Source organism: Camarhynchus parvulus, chromosome 17 (genome assembly GCF_901933205.1).
Source record: "Camarhynchus parvulus chromosome 17, STF_HiC, whole genome shotgun sequence".
NCBI lineage: Eukaryota > Metazoa > Chordata > Aves > Passeriformes > Thraupidae > Camarhynchus > Camarhynchus parvulus.
In genome coordinates, this window is record NC_044587.1 from 11285772 (window position 1) to 11306659 (window position 20888).

At 53.7% G+C, this 20888-nt stretch overlaps 1 protein-coding gene across 1 annotated transcript; it reads right to left on the minus strand.

Annotated features, from left to right (window-relative positions):
* Positions 1-4405: 4405 nt before the first annotated feature.
* On the minus strand, positions 4406-18340 carry SAPCD2 (suppressor APC domain containing 2). The gene is given in 7 exon segments (XM_030961522.1): positions 4406-7616; positions 8499-8612; positions 9115-9213; positions 9331-9477; positions 13221-13354; positions 17825-18254; positions 18257-18340. Coding segments are annotated over 7 exon segments (1137 nt in total). The 3' UTR covers positions 4406-7487.
* Between the last annotated feature and the right edge of the window lie 2548 nt (positions 18341-20888).

Genomic DNA, 20888 nt, shown 5'->3' on the forward strand with positions numbered 1-20888 from the left:
ACTTAAAAAAACCTGCTTTTTTTTTTTGTGTGTGTGTGTGTGTGTGTGTAGTTTTTTCCCTCCTAATTCCTTGATTTTAGGAAGGCTAAGGAGATTTATGACTTTTTGGGACTTGGCAGCAATGAAACAGTCTACTCATCCAAGGAAAATATGAAAAATGGCTGGGTTTGGAAAACCCCCTTAGGATTTGGGATAGAGAAGTAAAATGGGAGCTGACAAGTGCAGATGTCCAGGCAGTGCAGAGTGTGAGACACTGCAGGGGTGAAGCTGCTCCTGCAGACCTCCCCAGAATCAGCCACATGCCTCCAGCTGTCAGGGGTGCAGGGATGCTGCTGGGGTGCTGGATCCCTCTAACCCAGTGGGGAAAGCCTGGCAGCCTGGCGTGGAGAAGTAGCTGCAGGCACTCACCAGCCAACAGTGAGAAGGTGTTGGCATCGGTGCAGGAGCACCAGCACCACAATGTCTCTCACAAACCCAAATTATTTCCTTCCTAAGCCATCAATACTAAATATTTAATGATAGAATTGTTCGATTATTTGGTTATTTCCTTCCTGGTCAAACCAGCTGAGGCCTATCCAAACTGGCCAGGGCACAACCATTACATGGGATGGGACACTGGACTCAGAGTCTGGGGTGGCTCCCAGCCTGGCACAGTGAGATGATTGATCCATCTGTGGGACAAGGCCTTGCCCAAAAAGTGGTTCAGCCTGAGGACTAATGAAGGTCTTGGAAGATTTGAAGAGCTGATGGAGATTTTGGAAGGATCCCAAAGAACCATATGCTTTCTGCGCAGCAGAACTCATGCTTCCAGAAAGAAAAAAGGGAAGTGTTTAAAACACCTGCACCGAACTGAGTGCAAAGCACTTTCATCTAGGGCTAAATAAAACCTTAGGGGCCAAGGCAATGTCTTTTGGGTTTCTTGATTTAATGAATAGGACAAAAGACTGTTTCTTTCCCAGTTTGAGCAGCACCACATGGGAGCAGTGATCTTCAGCAAGGAGGCCATACCTGGGGGACCGGGGACTAGGACATCCTGCTTGCACTGGGCTGTCATCACTGTGTCACTCTGCCCTGTGGGACCCATCTGTGGGCATAAAAACATGGATGTGGTTGTGACCTTTGCCCATGGCAGCTGCAGGACGCCTTTGCCCACTAGCAAACCTCAGGTGCTTGACAGGAACATGTCATAATTTAGATAATAAAAATAGGAATTTTTTTTTACCCCCAAGGAAAAGGGCCAGAGGACATGTCTACTGTCTTCTTGGGCTTGTAGACACTCACAGATATCCTTCATGGGCAGGAATTGTTTTCAGTAGCCAAAATAAACCAAGCCTGCCTGCCTGGACCTACCTGAGGATGGGTTGTCCCTGGCTGCCCACGACCCATTTGTGGACTCTCTTAGACCCAAAGCAGGGAAGCTTTGGGGGTAAAAGGAGGGCACATGCCCAGGTGACACTCCACTGCAAAAGGACTTGCTACTCCCAGTGCTGTCCCCTGGATCCAGCCACAGGGCAAAGTGAGAGTCATGTCTCCCCTGCCCCATCTCCAGGGGGCCAGACAGCAGCAAGACAGGGGAGTGAAATGCTGGGCTGTTTGTGCCTATGGAATAGTCCAGGCTTTCTGCTTTGGTGTCATGCTGGTCCATGGAGGAGAGCCACAAAGATGATTGAGAGGGATGAAGCATTTCTCCTGAGGAAAGGTTGCATAGGTTAGGCTTTCTCAGTCTCAGGAGAAGAGAAGGCTCCAGGGAGACCTTAGAGCCTCTTCTAGTGCCTAAGGAGACCCCAAGAGAGCAGGACAGGGGCTTTGGACAAACCCCTGGAGTCACAGCACAAGGGTGAATGGCCTCAAGGGTTAATCTATTAGGAAGAAATTCTTCCTGGTGAGGGTGGTGAGGCCCTGGCACAAGTTGCCCAGAGCAGCTGTGGCTGCCCCACACTGGTATTGTTCAAGGCCAGGCTGGACAGGTCTTGGAGCTACCTGGGATAGTGGAAGGTATCCCTGCCCATGGGAAGGTGTGGAACAAAAAGGTCTTTAAACATCCCTCCCAACTCAAAATCATCTGGGATTCTTATTCTCTGATTCAATGGTTCATGTGCCCAGCCCTCATCTACAGCTGAGGAAGAGCAAAGGGTCTTTTTACATGAGTGGGTTTTGATGACTCCCTGGGATGTGACTGCAGCCCAGACCTAGTGAAGGCTCTGTCCCTCCAGTTGCCTGTTCCCACCCAGAGCATGATCCGGGAGGAGCAACCAGAGGTGTCCCAACGGCACAGCAGGAGGATGGGGACACCTCTAGCCACTGTCTGCACCCACTGCCACAAGGGTGTCCCACAAAGGGACGCTTTGGGTCTAAGGGAACCCGCACATGTGGTCTTCCAGGGTGTTGGCCAAGACCTCAGCCCCTGCTCTGCTCCCTGACAGCTGCTTTTCCAGGTCTGGGTATCTGCCATGTGCTGCTGCCTCCTTGTGTAATGTGGGGGAGTTTTAAGTCACGGTCCCTGTGGTACACAGCTGCAGAGCAAAGCAGCGATTCTGGGAGCCTCACTCTTCCCCATCACATGGATCTCCTGGAGTCAGTATCTGCCTTCAATCAGTTGTACCTTGGAACAGAGCAGGGTGGCTGTGCAGGCAGAGGTGAACACCCACGCCAGGCTGGGATCACAGCCACAGTGAGTCATTGGCTCTGGCAGAGATATGATGGGACACTGAAGCAGAGCCTGGATGCTGTGCTTGATCCCCCCAGGATGGGAAATGAACCCCTCCAGAAATGAATCATGCTAGTGAGCAGAGGCTCAGCCTCCTCCATACCCTGCAGTGGGGAGGACAGCCCCTCTCCATTCCACCTGGGAGTGGGCCTTTGCTTAGAGTGCTGCAAGTGTCAGCCACAGGCAGGGAGAGGGAATGGGGAGCACTGGGTAGCACCAAGTGATGCTCCTAAAACAGAAGGCAGTTTATACCAAGAGTTTATGCCAAGAGGAGAATGTAGTTGGCATTCTGGAACCTGGGATACAAGCAAGAGACCAGGATACAGGCAGGGCTGCAGCAGCACAGCACGGGCATGGTCTGGGATGGGAGAACACTCTGAGGGATCACAGGGATGATCAGCACCTGCTTGCAGGTCTGAGATCCAACAGGCATGTCCTTAGTCTGGTCAGCCCTGCATGGCCCAGCTCCCCATCCCAATGAGAACCATCCCCAGGATCCAGGGTCTTCTTCCAGTCATCGCATCCTCAGTTTACTTCCCAGTGAGTTGCACTGACAACAGCAAGGCCAGGAGGTGCAGAGCAGGAGGGCTGCAGGGCCAGGGCAGCAGATACTGCCCCAGCAGTGCTGACCGTATGGCAGGGAAGAAAAGCAAAAAAGCAAAAAAGACAGCCCCCCCCCCCCCTTCAGGTCGGGGCCCAAGATGCCTCTGTTCCTGCTGACATGTAGGATAATCGCTCTGCTGGGACAGCAGCCCTTGTCTGAAGGGGCAGCTGGGCATGGAGCCCAGGCTCAGAGGACATGTAAAGGGCATGTAGCTGGGCAGGAGAGGAGAGAAAGTATGAATAGATAAACCTGGGTGACTGGATCCTTCCCAAACTGCACAGCTGAGGACAAAGAGGATGACATCCTGTATCCCTGGGCAGCCCAGGGGCCAGGTATACCTCCAGACTGAGCTCAGGAGAGGGCTCACTCTGCTCAGACAGTAGCTCCAGGCTCTGGCAGTGGGGACCCCCCAATGCAATGTCACCCTGGCACCCACCATAAATGCCCAGGGACAGGCATGTTGACCCCATGGTGTTGCACCTGTGTGTGACAACCTCCAGCATGGAGAGCTGTGTGGAGGTGATGAGGTAGGTTGGCAGGAGCTGTCCTGGCTGGAAAACCCTGCTCCAGCTGTTCCCAGTGTAACCACAGCTTCACACTATGGGCTCCAACAGTTATCAGAGATGTTGTAGTGTGCTTTTATACTTTGTAATACTTTGAAGTAGTTTTGTTTTTGTATCCTCGTATTTTTCCCAAATGGTTTATCCCAGACTGTACCCCCCTCCCTTTACCTGTGCAATCCCTCTCCCTGGATGAGATCATCCCCAAACCCCCCACCCTGGCTCTCTGTCAATCACTCAGCATCCCATCCCCTCCATCTAGAAGCTTCGGTCCAGGTCCTCGAGTGATTAGCCAGAGGCCAGGGGTCAGCCCCCCAAGCCTTGCCCCATACACTGTCCTAAATGTCTGTCCCCCAGTACCCATCCCTCAGGGTCACTTATTGGTCAGTAAAATGTTATCTACTTTCGGATTCCCCTCCCTTTAAATGTAACCTTGGCACATCTCCCGGGGCTCTCGGCAGGAGCCCCCTGAGGTGCAGGAGCTCCCCAGAGCCCCTGGATAAAACCTTGGATTAACCCCTGCTAAGAGTCGGCCCTTTATCATCTACCACCGTCTCTGGTGTCTCTTCTGCTGCAAAGGCGACCAGCCCAGCTGCCCTCAGCACCCTCGGGGCACGGGAGAGTGTCTCCCCGCTGTCGGCCGGGTTGGGGCTGCCCCTCCGGTGTCTGCCGACTCGGGACTGGCCGAGGGTTCCTGAGAGGCTCCCAGAGGGACAGAGACAAGAGCCCTGGAGGTGCCACAGATCTATGCAAACCCAGTTCCAGCAGGAAAAAGCCTGAAGAGAATGGAACATGCTCACCCACAAGTCCCAGCATACACATCACTTACAGACCTGGCCACATGGCTGTCTCATGGCTCCTGAGCCAGCCCCTACTGTTACGGGTGCCAAAGTGGACACAGCCCAGACCCACAGGGGAGGGTCAAGCCCATCAGGGACCTAAAAAGAGTGTGGCCAGGCCAGAGTGACAGCTTGAGGTGAACTCTGCAGTTCCCAGGGGAAACCTGGTCCCAGTGGGCTGTGGCACTGCCAGGGCTACCCCACAACCTGCCACAGTCTCACAGAAGGTGGGATGGGAGCCAGTGCTGCTGGCCAGGACTGGGACAACCCCCCTGGGCTGCAGCAGAAAGAGCTGCCCTGAAACAGTCTGGAAAGGGAACTGTGACTCTCTTTTTCTTTGGAAGCCCTCATGGGCTCCACACCCAAGCAAAGGCATGAAACGGGAACCAAGGACAATTACCAACTCTCTTCCTGCCCCAGCTGGAACTAGTGGCTGCCCTAAGCAGCACCTGGAAGAGGCCATGGCAGACACTCCTTTGCCAGCTGCCAATAAGTGGACTGGGGTGTCCCTCTTGGCTCTGCCTCCCCACAGGGGAGGCTCAGCCTCTGCAGGATGCAGGGTTCACCCCACAGCCTGGGAAAGGAGGGTATTCCAATCAGGGCAGAGCCTCAGGTTCACCCTATGTGAGTTGCCATCTCAGCACAGGGCAGAAGGACATGCGCCACACATGCCATGCCACTGAGGTTCCCTGTGGCTGACTTTGTGGGAAGGAGTCACTGCAGAGCACCAGCCACTGTTGCCACCACTGTGGGGCAGCTCTGAGAAAGGGTACTTAAAAACAAGTAAGAGGTTGCGAATTGCATCAGCACTGCCTGACCAGTGTGAGCCCCAAGCACAGCTTCTGGAGGAGTAAACAGATGAGGCTACAGCACTTGGAAGGGGTGCAGGTGGCTTTAAGACCCTGCCCCACAGCAGGGGACAGGGTATCCCCAGACCCTGAGAAGCCCAGAGGTGATGGGAAAGGACATGAAAACATGTCCAGGTACAGAGACCCCCAGGCTATTTGTTTGTTCACCTGATTGCAGCTTCAGCTCCACCTATATTCTGAGAGACAGGGCAGTCAGGGACTTCAGGGCTGGCAACAGTAGATGGGGTGATTTAGGGGAGACAGAAGGATAAACTAAATAAGTCACCCCACTTTATTATCCCTAAAGCCAGGTAACCCTCATAAAAAGGGTCAGTTCTAATTAACCTCAGGCAAAACAGGCACTGGACACTAGAGGAGGCGTCACAAAAAGGATGGCAGGGGGACAACTAACAACCAACTCCTGCAGACGGGACAACTAACAACCAACTCCTGCAGACAGGGGACATGACTAGCCATGGCCTTGCTGCTCCTCCTCCACCATCTCCCTGGTACTCTGCTGATCCCCACTCCAGCTGCAGGCACAGGGCAGAGCAGGGATTCGTGCCTTTAACTCAGGATCAGTCTCAAAGAGAACAGCTGGATGGGACAGAGTCCTGACAGATAAGAACAGAAGTGAGAACAGAATTGGCCTGCATGTGTCAGCTCAGGGCAGAACCAGCACTGCCCAGCTCAGCGCCACAAAATCATGCCTGGAGAGTCAGACCATGAAACAACACCAGAGAGAAAGGTCCTGGCCTCGGGGATACAGAGGGCCAGGCTGCGCTAAATGGGATCTCCAGTGAAAGTACCATGGATACCAAGTACCAAGCCACAGTCAGATGTCATTCAGCTCAAGCATCATCACTGAGCTGGGTGGGAAGCAGAAGGAGTCCTGAGATGTGCCATCTTGAACCACCACCCCCCCTCAAGACACCTGCAGAGGAGCGCAGCTCACAGTCAGGATGTCATCCCCCACAACCATGGGAGGCAGAGCTGCCATTTCTCCCTGTGGAGATGTGCACAGGGAAGAGCCTGTCAGCCTCTGCTTTGTCCCACACTCAGTTAAATACAAAACCAAGTTCTAAAGACCCTCTGTGAGGTCAGGCTGATGTGAGCATCCTCAGGCTATGAACATCACTTCTCCTTTCACAGTCATCAGGAAAATAATCTAATCCTGGCAGTCATCAGGAAGTATTTGCCAGGTCAAGCCAAGTAAAGACTGAGGTGTCTGTCTCAACTTGTCAACAGCCCAAAACAGCAGCTCAGAAATGTAAGCTATCTTGGTTGGGTCTATGGCTCATTTCCCATAGGAGCCTACAGACATGTAAACAGCAACTATGGTATCCTTACCACAAACATGACAGAGTGGTTGCCATGAGGACCACCAGTTTGGGCACTACAGGGCCAGGACAGTGCCTCTGGCAGGCAGAACATGGGCAGCACAGAGGGGCCAGGCATGCCTCCTTGGATTTCCAATCTCGTCTTCCAACAGCAAAACAAGCAGGAGCCAGCACGCTCTAAGGGCCAGGCTTGTCTGGAGATGCTGCTAGAGTGCTGAAGATGCATCACCTTTTCCCAAGAATATCCAAAATCCAGCCTAAGTCAGCAAGGGAACAACAGCTCACCCCACACAGGCAGCACAGACAGCAGCCATGTCTCCTGCCTGCTGGGGGTCACAGGACTGCGGACAGCATCCCTGCAGCCCACTTAGAGATAGGAAAGGAGGCAGCTTGAGAGCAGCATGGCTGATAAGCCATCAGCAGGGCAGGGATTCTCCCCAAGAGGGGTCCTGGCTCCCTCGCACAGAGATGCCACCAGCAGCCCCAGACCTTGAGACACAACACCTGGAGCAGCAGGTGTGATGAGTTTAGGGCAAGAGTCCCTTGAAACCCCCAGGTAAGTTTGGGGATGGGGCAGGGGAGGCATGTGCTAGATGAAGGTGGAGTCCAGCTGGCTCATCTCATGGTTGCTGTGGGCACGAGCCTCAAAGAGCTGCTTGATGAGGGCAGATTTCTCCTGCTCCAACTGAGTGATGCGCTCGCTCTTGTCAGTCACCTCCTGCACAAGACAGGGGAGGAAAGTGCTAGTTAGAGGAGGAAATTGCTGGCAACTGGTTGTGTTGCTGGTAAAATTTCATAGAATCACAGAATCACAGGCTTTGGGTAGGAGGACATTAAAGCCCATCTCATCCCAGCCCCTAACCAGGTGCAGAAACACCTTCCACTAGACCAGTTCCTCCAAGACTGTTCTTGAATACTTCCAGGGATGGGGCAGCTTCTCTGGGCACCCTGTGCCAGGGCCTCACCACTCTCACAGGGAACAATTTCTTCCCACTATCCCATCTCACCCTGCCCTCTGGCAGTAGGAAGCCATTCCCCCTTGTCCTGTCCTTCCAGGTCCTTATTCAAAGTCTCTCTCCAGCACTCATAGAAGCTCTTTAGGCCCTGGAAGGGGCTCTGAGGTCTCCTTGCTCTTCTTTTCCCCTGGCGAACACCCTCAGCTGTCCCGGCCTGGCTCCAGAGCAGAGGGACTCCAGCCCTAGAGCATCTTTGTGGCCACATGCTGGGATAGAAAACCCCAGCAGTGAGCCTGGCCCTGGCCTGAGATGGCAGACCATCTCTTCCCTGACAGCCCCCAGCTGCAGCCTCTGCATTCTCTTGTGACCTCCATTTGTCACAGTCTTTTCCCTCTGGCAGGAATGCCCTATCCCTGCCACTGACTCATCCAGCAAACAGCTGGAGACAGCTGAGCACAGTTGTATGCCAGAGGGCCTCCAAATGCAGCCCACACCCCCTTCTCTGGGATGACCAAGTCTGGCCAAGCTGAAGGAACACTTCCCTGTTCCTGAAGACTGCTTGTCATTCCTTCCCTGGCCCTATCCCATCCCCTTCCTTTCTCAGCACCCCGAAGGGCATCTCCTCCACCTCCACCTCCACTCACCTTGGTGAGAAGCCGATTCTGCTCCTTCAGCATGTTGATGGCTTGCTGGGAGCCTATGGAGGCTGGGGATGTCACAGGGACCAGCCTGCTCAGTGCTGAGGAGGGGTTTGTTGCCTGTAGAGAAGATGAAGGCATGAGACACTGAGCCTTCAAGCCTGTGGCCCTTCCCAGGCCTTTTTCAAGGTGAAATGTTGGCACACAAAGACCTGAGAGAAGCCCAGCAGAAGATTAAAATCACAACACAGGCCATCACAGGGTCTCCAGCCCTGTGAATGGGGCAGAACGGGGAAGCATTCCTGCCAGTGTGCCTGGCAGGACAGGCAGCAGTGGGCTGCACCTCCAGCTTCTGCCCAGCAAGACAGTCTGCTCTGAACTGGCTGACTCAGCACCTTGACAATGGCTGTACCTTTTTAGGGATCTCCTTTAGGCCTCCCAAAGCATCCTCCAGCCCACCTCAGGACCAGCTGTGCTGTCCTCTTGGCTGTCCTCCATCACCTTTCCAGAGCTGGAGGAGACTGCGGCAGCTCCAATGTCAGCCCAGCCACCAACGTGGGAGGGACAGGATGAATCCTAAGGTCACACAAACAACCTCAAGTTGCTGATGTGCTGTTCTCACCTTGCTGGCAGTGGAAAGAAGGTCACCCAGGCAACGGTTCACCTCCTGCAGCTTAGGGACCAGGCGCCCCAGGTGGCTCTGGCCACCTTCAGGGAAATCCTGCAGGATGGGGAGGAAGAAGAGGCTGGAGGTTACCATGAGGTCAGCTCCAGGTCCGGCCACCTCCCAGTCCTGTTCTCCAAACCCAAACTTAGCCAGAAGAAGCCCCAGACTCACAGCACTGGTTCTCCTCTTCCCCAGGAACCGCTGGTGCTCCTGCATGAGCTGGATGCGCTGGTGGTACCACTCTCGAGCCCGGTCTATAAGCTCCAGGCCCTGCAACAGGAAATCCTTCTCCTGTTCCAGCTCCTTCATGTACTTCAGCTGAAAGACAGAGCACACGGGTGTCACCCACTCCCCACCAAGGCTTTGTCAAGTCCCGGGAGTTGGTTTCTTCATGAGGTGTGGGGGGATGTGGATACAGGTAAGGGTCTCAGCCCCCTTCCCCAAGAAAAGCTGAAGAGAAGCAAGATAATGACTGCTGCCTGATGCTGCTTTGGAGGAAGATTTTTGGAAGAAAAGGACACTTGAGTCATCTCTACCCTCCTGCTCACCACTGTAGGTACAGGTTTCTTCACCTACTTACCCAGGGAGGCAGCAGGAGCAGTGCCTGCAGTTGCCCCCAGCTCCCTTTGGGGTGTGAGTGTCAGCCACTGCACAGACACACTTGCTTGGTGAGCACTGAAGAATCTAGCTCAGTCTGCAGGCTGGATGTCAGGGAAAAACTGCAGCCCTGTTTCCCCAGTTGGCCTCACCCCTGGAGGCACATGAAACTGAGCAGAACATAGCACACCACACCTCTCTGCAGAAGATTTCTGCCAGTTGCTCAGGTTCCAGCACCAGCATCACCTGGAGAGCAGTGGGGGCTTTGCTATGCCTGGGGAGCTGCTATGAGGGTGCCTGAGCAACTGATGCAGTGACCCATTCATCATCCTCACCCTGTGACCCCATGGCCCTTCTGTTTTCAATACAAGGCTGCTCCCTCAGCTCCCAAGGGCATGGGGAACTTCCTGCCTCTGCCTCTGCCTTCTTTGCCAAAACATAGCTTGGCCTTCACCCACAGCACAGCCTGGGATCCACAGGCACCAGAGACTTTGGTCACCCAGAAAATGCTGGATGCACCAGAACCTCCTCCTTTGGAGAACATCAGGAGTGGTGCAGCTCAGAAGTGACCCTGAACAGAACCCTGTGGACAAGTAGGACCATACCAAGACCTTCTTCAGGCCATCAGCACTCCACGTCCCCACTGCCAGCCCCAAAGCCTTTCTGCATCCCATACCTGTCATCCATTACACTGGGGCTGCTCTTGCTCCTGCTGCTCCTGGAAACATATTTTGCAACACAACAACTCCCCCCACACCCTCCTCCAATGGCCCAAAGGGACATACCCAGAGGAAGAAGTGCAGAGCCTTGGTGCTGTCGCTGAGGGGCATGAAGAAGGTGCTGTATGTGGCAAGGACCCCCATCCAGCTGGGGGTGCAGCCCACTGCTGCCTGTCCTGCCCTCCTCCCACAGGGCTTGCTGGCCAGCACAGAGAGCAGAGGAAGAAGGAACATCCCATAGAGCAGAGGGACACTGCCAGCCCAGCCCAGGGGGGAACAGGCAGCATCTCGCCAGGACGAGACACTTGGGGCAGAAGAAAGACAAAGTGCTGGACTTGGCCGGTGCTCGGTGGCTGGTAAAGGGGAGGGAACAGAGTTGTGCCCTGGGCTGCTTACAAATGACAGTGCTCCACCTCTCAGGGAAGGTCTCATCCCAGCCACCCTCATGGTCATGGGAAAATAAGGCCAACAGATGAGGGACTGGCTGGAAAACCACCAGCTGAGCAAGTGAGCACTAGACGAGAGAGTGCAAAGAGTCCTGGGGCTGCAGCACAGCCTCCACAGCTCTGCTCCCTGCTCAGGAGGAACCAGTCCTGGTGCACTTCGGGATGTAGGATGGGCACCAGTGCTCCCATTCCCCAAGGGCTTCAGGCAAATTAGTCTAATGACAGAGTTCCTTGTCCCTTGGGAGCCCAACATCTGGGCATGGAGGGGTAAGGAAGGTGACAGTACAAAGATTCAGTCCTTGCTGGACCCAAACCTGTTCCAGCTCTCTCTCTGTAGGCTTGGAAATGGCACCAGTGCCTAAAGGCTGTGCTCAGGGTGCCAGGGAAGGCTGAGACACCATTTCTCTGGGTTCAAAAGCACAGAAAGGTAGTGCAGCAACATATAGGGAGAGAGGGAAGGAGGGGACATGCCTCCCACTGACCACATGACAACTTGGGGGAATAGAGACCAAGACAACACAAGCCCTGAGCAAGAATGCTTATGGCAGAACTGAGGAGTGACATGGTGGCCACCATTCCCCTCACAGAGCACCTTGAGCTTGGGACCTTGAAATGTACTCCAGCCCAGAGTTGCACACACAGGGAAGGGAAGCAGAAACCTTCATCTCTCCCAACCCCCAAAACCCCAAGAAGCAGAGCCCTCAAGCCCAGACACACAGAGCAACATTTATCACTTCTTATCACACCTCCCAGCAGAGGTCCCTCTCATGGCTGCAAGCCTCTCGGGTCGGGCTGTCTGGTCTCTGTCCCGAGATGAGTTGGGTGGTCCTAGAACGGACGCAGGCTCTGAAGAAAGAGACTGGACTGTCTGGTGTTCTGTCTTCAGATTGTTTATTATCTCTTATCTATAAAATTTTCTCTCTGCCGAGCAGAGGTCTGTTCAGCAAGGCAGCTACAACGCTCTCTGACCGCCCCTGAGGCAGCATCGTCTTTTATACTACAAACTACGTACATCATATTTACTTTTATTTTCTAATACTTATCACCTATGTTAGACAGTGCACTTCTACTCTAAACTAATCCCCAAGTGCCAACATCACAGCAGAAGATGGAGAACAAGAAGAAGAAAGAAGAAGGATGAGACACGCCCTGTTCCCTCCATCTTGTCCCCATTACTCTTATACTAAAATTTTTAAAACTTATATTTTCACCCTCTGTACACCTTGTAAAAACACCCATTAAACCCGTGTGACTTTCTAACTCTCATACAAAGCTGGCAATTCATTTGCAGGATCAAAGTCCAGCCACCAAGTGTTCCGGGCATCATGCCAAGATCTCCAAACCCCCCAATGGGGTCTCGGCTCTTGACGTGGTCTCGGGAGGCTCCTCACATCTGAAGTGATATGCTGAGTTCCCACACAAGCCCAGCAAACTACCTGCATAAACACCCCCTCCCCAGGCTGGCACTGGGGCATGTTGTGTCCCCCAAGGCCAGCGACAGGCTGGGCAATGCTGGTCAGGCCTGTTGGGCTGCAGGAGCAGGGTGACACCAGGGTGCAAGGAGTGAAAGTACAGTGGTGACAGTGCCACCAAGTACTTATCCTGCAAGCCTGGTCCTGGCTCTCTGCCCTGGACAATTTAGCTTGAGCCCGTGGACAACACGCCCAGGCAGCTACTCCATTGCACCTGGGAACAAATGAGATCCCTTCACCCAGGCAATTTGATCCAAGTCTCTCCACTCAGCGGTGGAGAGAGGGGAACAGACTTCTCCATCCAGGGCTGCCTTTGTAATTCAGTATGGATTTCTCTGCTTTGCTGCAAAAAGTCTGTTGGAAGCCAAGAGGACCTGCATGTTTGAGCCCTCATCTACATGGAACATCTGCAAGGGGGCATAGCTTGGCCCCACTGCTTGCCAGCACAAAGCATATCTGACCCTTGATGGGGTGGTCTTAAGGCCCAGAGATCCATCTGTTCCCACACCTCCACCTTTGTCTTCTTCTTCCCAAGACCTTGCCCATGGGGAAGGCAGCCAGCACACTGGCTTCATGGGCTGACCCCATTCTGGGGGAAGGATCCACCTCCTCCCTGTTCAGCAAGATTCAGGAAAGCACCTTGGAAAGAATATACATCCACATACATCAACAGACCTTCAAATCCAAATATCAGGATTTACCTGATGTCCCACAACTCACTTGTGCAGGGTGGGCAGAGAAGAAGCCAAAGCCTAGAGATGGCATCAGCAGTGAGGGACCCCTGCAACCCACCTTCCCCTTCATGGGAGCCCACAACACTCCCTTACCATGCTGAAGTCCACGCCATTGGTGATGGTGTGTCTCCGGTGTTCTGCACGGCCTCTCTGATGCCTCCGAGTGTCCCTAGCCCCTGAGTGGTCACTGTCTCCCTGGGGCTGCCCAGCAGACTTAGCATCACCACCTGGAACAGAGGAAGGCATGAGGCCACAAGCTACTTTCAACAAAATCCTCCCCAGGGCCACTTCTGTGAGATGATCTGCAAGGTGGTCTTGCAAACAGGGAGAGACTGAGCAAACCACCAGCCTGAATGTCTGCTCCTGTTTTTGTCCAGGCAGAACAGATGTCAGGAATGACTGATTCAGCTGTGCCAGGCTGGCAACAGATCTCAGTCATCTTCTGCAGAAAGCAAGCAGCTTCCAGGCAAAGCTGGTCCAGTCCCAGCCAGGGCAACTAAACCATCAGTGATATTGCCTGCCCTCACGTGTCCTCATGGGATACCTTGCTTCCACTCAGGTGGCATCAGCTCTGCCAGGAAACCAACTTCTCCTGAAGGCAGCTCTTGCTTGGTGATGGACTTGGCCATGTGGATATTCAGCCCAGACACCTACATCTATGATGTAACCATAAAGTAAATCAGACTGTAGATTTTCCACAATCTTGTTAAAACCCCAACATCCTATCCTGCAAAAGACCAATCTACTAAAAACACATGGTGCTGATGCAAATCCATGCATAACCCGTTTTTGAAGATTAAGTTCATACTGGCAGGTTCCAGGCTGGATCAGGCACCTCCTGCCTGTCAGCCAGGGCAGGAATTCCCTGGGCACCTGCAGTGAAGGCCATACAAGCCCCACACTGCCCACCTCACCAGAAACCCAGTCCTGCAGTCACAGCCAAGCCAGCTCTGATCCACTGCTAGGTGAGCTGGTAGAGCAGAACCCTGACACCCCACCATCCCAAACCACAGCATCAGGGCAGCTAGGGGTGCAGCCAGCACATCCCCAGGCAAGTCTGGATAGCAGCATGGTGCTCCTCCCTTCCTGCCCCAGTCCCCAGCAAGTGCCCAGCACACCCTCTGTCATGCCACCCCCTCAGTCCCACAGCTTGCCTGCTCCCTGCACACAGCTTTCCTCAAGAATTCCTTTCAAAACATGGCTTTTCAAGAAGAGCAGCAGGGAGCCAGCAAGTGATGGCAGGCAGCTGGGGAAAATGCCCTCTTCCCAAGACAGCCCCCCACATGTCTGCCAGGCACCCCCACCCCTCGCACATCCTTCTACCAGAGCTACCTGGCACAGGTCTGGCACAGGCACATGAAGGGCTGTGAGTGTCAGGACAGGGTGTGCGGCACCACATGGACCAGCACATTTCTTCCCTCTGCTCCACAGGTTTACTCAGCTGAGCACCTGGACATGAGAGAGGAAGGATATGAGGCAGGTGAGGGCAGCCGTGGCCACAGGAGCCACTCTTCATCTTGAAGGTACGAGGTGTGGGAGCCCTGTACCAGGGCTGCCTCTGCTGCCACAGTCACACTGGTTCAGGGATAGGAGACAGGCTCAGAGGTGCAGGCAATGCAACACCTCAGTTTGTCACTTTGTGTCACTGGAGAAAGAGGTCACCATGTCATGGGCAAAGTCCTCCTTCTGGTCCATCACAGTATCTCACTCCACCTCCCAGCAAGTACTCTGGCACATCCGTGAACACAAAGCATTTGTGAACACAAAGTCCTTGATATCACCCATCCATCTGCTTTGCCCTACACCCACATCTATCTGGGAGGAACCCAGCAAGACTGGTGTGACCACACGCATTGTCCTAGCAGACCTGTAGTACGTCCTTCTCAAAAAGCTGAGGAATAGCCCCAAAACCATGATACTCTCAACAGCCAGAATCCCAAGGCAAAGCCAGGAGCACTTCCGCTAAGAGCTGCAGGAAATCACATGTTAAAACAGTTTTTGCTGCAGTCACCTACAAGTGCTGTGTTGAGCTGAACTGCACCTGTGATAAGCAGGAGCTCCTGGTCAACCAACTGAGCTCTGCACACCTGAGCTGACAAGCTAGTGGCTAAAACAGGACCTGCTAATGAGCTGGGATAGTTGTTCTTAGGGAAAGAACAGGATCAGATCACCAGAGGTGGAAGAGATCCTGCCATGTGATAATGGACAGGCTCTGCCCAGGGCAGACACTTCATGGTTATTTTACACTTCTCCACAAGTATCCTTGGCAATGGCCCAGAGAAGCCCCTACAAACCATCCCCTCCCTCCAGCTAGTGCCAACAACAGCTCTCCAGCTGCTAGAGCCAAGCCACCCCTGGAGCGAGCGAAAGCACTGTGCTGGGGAGGAGCCAGTGCCCAGGGCCTGGGCTCTTTCTGCTCTGTGCCTTGAGTTCTCCAGGTCCCAGCTCACAGGGGAACTAGTGGGGTAAAGACCCCCAAGAGTGATGTTCAGACACTGCTGTGACAAGACCAGGCACCATAACATAGGGACATCATTATGGTGACTTCCCTGCCCTGTGACTTCTTCAATGTCCACCTCACCATCCTTGCATCCAGTGGGTGCTGTTGGCTCCCCAGGAACCATGGGGTGCCAAGCAGCAGCGTGCAGACTGCACCAGCACTGCTGGGCTGAGGAGAAGCTGGAAGCTGACTTAAGCAGGGACCTCAGAAGCACTTCTGCCCACAGAGGTTAGTGCAGGAGAGGGAACAGAATTGTTGTCCCACTGGCTCACTGCACCCTTGGACATGCCAGGAGAACCACCTGACCCCAACCTCTGCCATTTTGCCATGAGTCACATCCAAATCACCTCTGACACGTGTAGATGCTCCTCAGACCTAAAGCAGAGCTGGATAGGCACGCTGTGAGCACCCTCTTCCCCTAAAACACAGGCAGGGAGCATTTTCTCCCACTCACTGCAGCTTATGAGCACTGACACATCTCACCGCATTTGGTTGGGGTCTTACAGAAGCCACCACGTGCAGCTGGAGGCTCAGAGTAGCCTCACACCCAAATGATATCAGCTTAGTGGAGACAGGTCTTCCTGGAGCCACAGGCAGCTCCCAGCACCCACCATACATCTCAGCAGCAGGGATGGAGCCATATCCTACCACAGCACTGCCCAACTCCCTTGCAGCCAGCTGAGAACATCCACCTGTTCAACTGCACCCTGGGAAACCACCTGTGGAGGGGCACACTGGGCAGTTGTGCAGGATCTAGAGCTAAAAGAGGTGGAGTAACTGAGTTGTACCATTTTCTAAGCTGCTGGATGAACCTGAAACTCAGGCCTCTCACCAAAATACAGCCCTGCAGTGTGGGATGCTGGCAGCAAGGGCTGAGGTGCTAACCCTGCCCACAGGCTCTGGACAGTTATGGAACATTACCCTGTAATGGAAAGATCCTCAGCAAGCAGAAAGCTGCTACAGCCATCTGCTCACTCCTTCCCAGGGCAGAGCTTTCAACCTGCTGTCTATTCACCAAGCAGGATTTTTTTCAAGTTTTTCCAGATTTACACTCCTGATGATAGAAAAGTTAGTCTGCTTAATAATATTCCCTTAGATGTATCTCCAGTGCTTAGTCTGGAGGCAAAAATAGAAAGCAGAGAACCTCAATCACAGTTAAAAGCTTCTTCTCTACTCAGCAGAAGGGACTGGGTTCGAAAGGCAAACCAGCCTGACCTTCCCAAGGTAGAGGAAGTCAATGCACTCAGGTGGTGCAATAACATGCACCAGCTCTGCACATAGACTTTGTCTCCTCTGATCTCAAAGCACTTCACAAACCTAGATAAAGAATTATTACCTACCCAGATAAGCCCAGAAGCCTGGTTTCCTTGTAACATCTTCTATTGACTAGCAACAAATCAAGAAGCCAGTGAAACAGTCTGCCCCATGCCAGGATCAGTGTACCACCCTGGAGGGCTCTGGCAGATCCTGTGGAAAGGGCAGAGTCGACAGGGATGCACAGGTGAGCCCTGTGGACAGAGCCTAGGACAGCAGAGCACATTGCCCTGGTAACTTCTCTCCCATTTATTCATTGATTAATTATTTTTTATTGGGAATAGTGCTGTGGAACGATCCAAACCAAAAAGCTGGATCGGGTTTTGCATTTTTATCTAAACCATGCATGACATCGTGAAGGAATCATTCCTGAGAGCCAGCCGAGCGCAGAGCCCACCATGCACACGGCCGCTTCGCGACCACAGCTTCACCCTAGCGAAGCTGCTCGGCTTTGCGGGTCTTCAGGACCCAGCCATTCTCCGAGACGCCCAGCTGTGCCATGCATCCCCAGGAAAGGTCAGGACAGACTCTATGCCAGGGGACAACCACGGACACATTACGGCAAAGCCCCTAATTCCTCCTGTCAGCGCTATAAATAGCCCAGCGCATCGCGAGGGAAGCACAGCCCTGGGTGGGCGGCGACGCTGGGATATTCGCACCGGAATCGTAGTTCAGCGAAGCCAAACCAGTCAATACCAACAGTAACTTTGGGGGAGTTTTACACCAGCCCCGCGGGAACCGCTGGCTCTGAGCCCAGAGGAGGGCACAGGAGAACGGGGTGAACCCGCAGGATCCCATCCCGACCTCCGAGCGCCAGTCCCCGGCCCTGGCGCTGCCATCATCTCCACGAGCCCGAAGCCCCCGGTCCAGTCCCGCCACTCACCGCGGCCTCGGGGCTGGCCGTGCCCCGGTTCCCGCTGTCCGGTGCTCTTCCCCCGCCGCTCCTCGGAACAGCGAGGGCTCGGCGGCTTCTCCGCACTGCGCCGTCCGCCGCTGCCATCCTCCACCAGCGGCTCAGTCCCAGGCAGGGCCGCCCGCAGCCCCAGTACGAACCTCTCGAAGGTGAGGTACCCACTGGCCGGCGCCGCCTGCCGCAACCCCTCCATCACCCCGGCGGGCAGCTCCTGGGCTTCCGCTCCCCGCCAGCGCGACTCGATCTCCCGTAGGTGCACGTAGCCCCGCCGCCGGTCATCCAAGATATCGAAAAGAGTCCGCAGGCTCTGCAGGAAAACCCGGGGAAGACCCTCGGTACCGGCGGGGAGCGAGCGGTCACCGCGCTCCGGGGCCATCGCCGCCGCTCCGAGCGTTACTCCATCTTCCCCCGCCCCCCGCGCCTATTGGCTGTCGGCGGAGAGTGCCGCGCTTCCATTGGCTGGCGGCGGGAAGGTGCTCCCCCCATTGGCTGAGAGGTCGCACGGCAATTTGAGTTGCACGCGGCGCCCGCCCCGCCCTGGGCCCGCGGCTCGCATGGGTCCCGCTCCGTTCGCGGGGGGAGCCCGACTCTCCTCTGTGGACGAGAGACGCCAATCGCCAATCCTTGCTCCTTCTTTCCCCCCGCTTTATATACTGAGCGTGATGTCGTATAGTCCAGAATATCTTTTGGGTCCGTTGGGGTCAGCTGTCCTGGCTGTGTATCCCCCCAACACCTAATGCACCCCTATCCCCCTCCCTGGTAGGGTAGGGTGAGAAGCAAAAAAGACCGTGGGTCTGTACAAGCACCACTCAGCAATAAGAAAATTATCTCCATATTGTCAACACTATATTTTGGTCTCCATATTTTCAGCATAAATTCAAAATCTATCCCCATACCAGCTACTGTGAAGATATTTAATACTAACCCAGCCAAAAGAAGCACAATTTCTACACACTTCAGAGAAAATGTGATTAGTGAACAGGTACAAGGAAAATCCCGATGATGGTATTCACTCTTACTGCCACCTTTGCAAACACATCCAAGAAGCATCAGTTAATGCAGCATCCCTACAGGAGGGGGATGTAGTGCACCAGCACGGAGGAGTCCTGTGTGGTGCATTTGTCTTGTGCCATGGGGTAAATAAATGCCGACAGAGGGAATATAATTCCATCCTCCCAGTGGCTTGGCCGGTAAGGCATCAGTGGCCAGCAGCCAGCCCAAGATAGGGCAGACATAAAAAAGGAGGGAAAAACCCACCAGTGTTGACAAAAGTGAGAGAAACAGGATTTGGCTCTTATCTTTTACAAACTTAATATGAACTGGCATTGGTAAGAGAATGAGTTTCTCTACTTTACAGGGAAATTTGCTGTGTCTGTTAGACACAGCAGCATGTTAATCCTAGTGCAAGATGCTGCCTCCTCTACAAACCCCCTTGATCAGAGAGTCCATTGCAACACAGCAGACTGCAAAGCTCTGGTGTCATGATTCCCATATCACAGACACTTCAGTTTGCTCTAGGGGCTCTGGGCAACCACATTCCAGCACCTCCAGACCCGCCACCCTGGTCTGATGCTCACGATGCTGAGAGAAGCGTCAGGGAGCAAGCCTGCTGGAGAAGGGTGATGGCCAGGAAAGGTGATGAACCAATGTCCAAGGGCTCAGGTTGTGAGATTACCTGTGTCATGGACATCTTCCTGTGCCAGAGATACCTCCTTGTGCCATATGCAAGCCAGGGGTGATTCCCTTTAGCTCTGAGTTAGCTTCGAAGGAAGAGGGAGGAAACTACTTGGGGCTCAAGCCCTCCCACTCACCTTGCCCTTGCTGCGCTCCCCTTGCCATCAGATTCCCTGCCCAGGTCAGACTTCATCCAAGTGTCTTAAGTACCTTGGTCCTACTTCTGGTTTCTCATTCCATTCTTGCCACTTCTTCATGGAGACTTAGCCTTGCCAGCCCCAGGCTGCCAGGTAAATCACAGCAGCCTCTGGAGACCCTCAGAGGGTTTTTCTCTACCAAGGTCCTGCTCCAGCTGCTCTCCATGCTGCAGCTGAGATGTTCACAGCCTGCTTTTCTTTAACTCATTTCTTTTCATAAATTTTCCAGACCCATCCTACCTGTTTGAGATGTCTGCTTGGCTTAGCTGTGTTTGACTGAACAGGTTCACACCTGCTCAGGATATGGGGAGAAGGAACCAGTGCTTCCCTTCACTTCCTACTCCAAAAACAAGGTAGTCACTATGGTGCTGCTCAGCTCTGGCAGCTCAGCACATGGGCTGCTTTGCTCAGCAAAGGCTTGATCTGCAAAAAAAGGGGATTTCCTCTAGGTTCCTCCCCCATCTCTGACTTTGCAGGAACAACCAGGAATAACAGGAAGAAATCAGAACAACCCAAATGTCTTGTGCCTAGCGAGTCTATCCCACCAGGAAAGTGAACCAGAGATACCAGATACAATTCCTGGTGTTTACTGTGTCTGCAAGTTCAGCTGAAATACTCTCACTGCTGTCCATGTGGAGCTTCCTGCTCCAGCACAGGGAGCTGGGATACAACTGCCAAAGGCAGCTCTGCTGTGTTTTCTGTACCAAAGTGCCTTTGACAAAGCTGCTTTGAGACAGGTTGACATTTCCATCCTCAGGGTGGTCTGGTGGATAAGGTTAGGGAAATTTTGGATATTCTTGGAAAAGGCTTCTTGGAGATTTTTGTTTTGGTTTTTTTGTTTGTTTTGTTGTTGTTGTTGTTTTAGGGGAGGGTTTATTTTCGCCCACTATATAGCTTGTCTTGGGGCCAGCCCAGACTCTTCTGATAAACAGAGATGTCTTTGGTTTTTTTTTAATATAAACAATATGGTTATTCAGCTCTCCTTCCTTCAAGCTACTGGGAATCACCAGCTGCCATTCAGACCTCACCCAGCCCTCCCTCTCTGCTGGCCCACGGGTACTGGCAATGACACACACGGCTCTGGTACGGTGAAAGGGATCATTTCACTGCCACTCTCTGGGGAGGGCACAGGGCATCTGCTGGAGGCTGGTGGCACCAGTGTG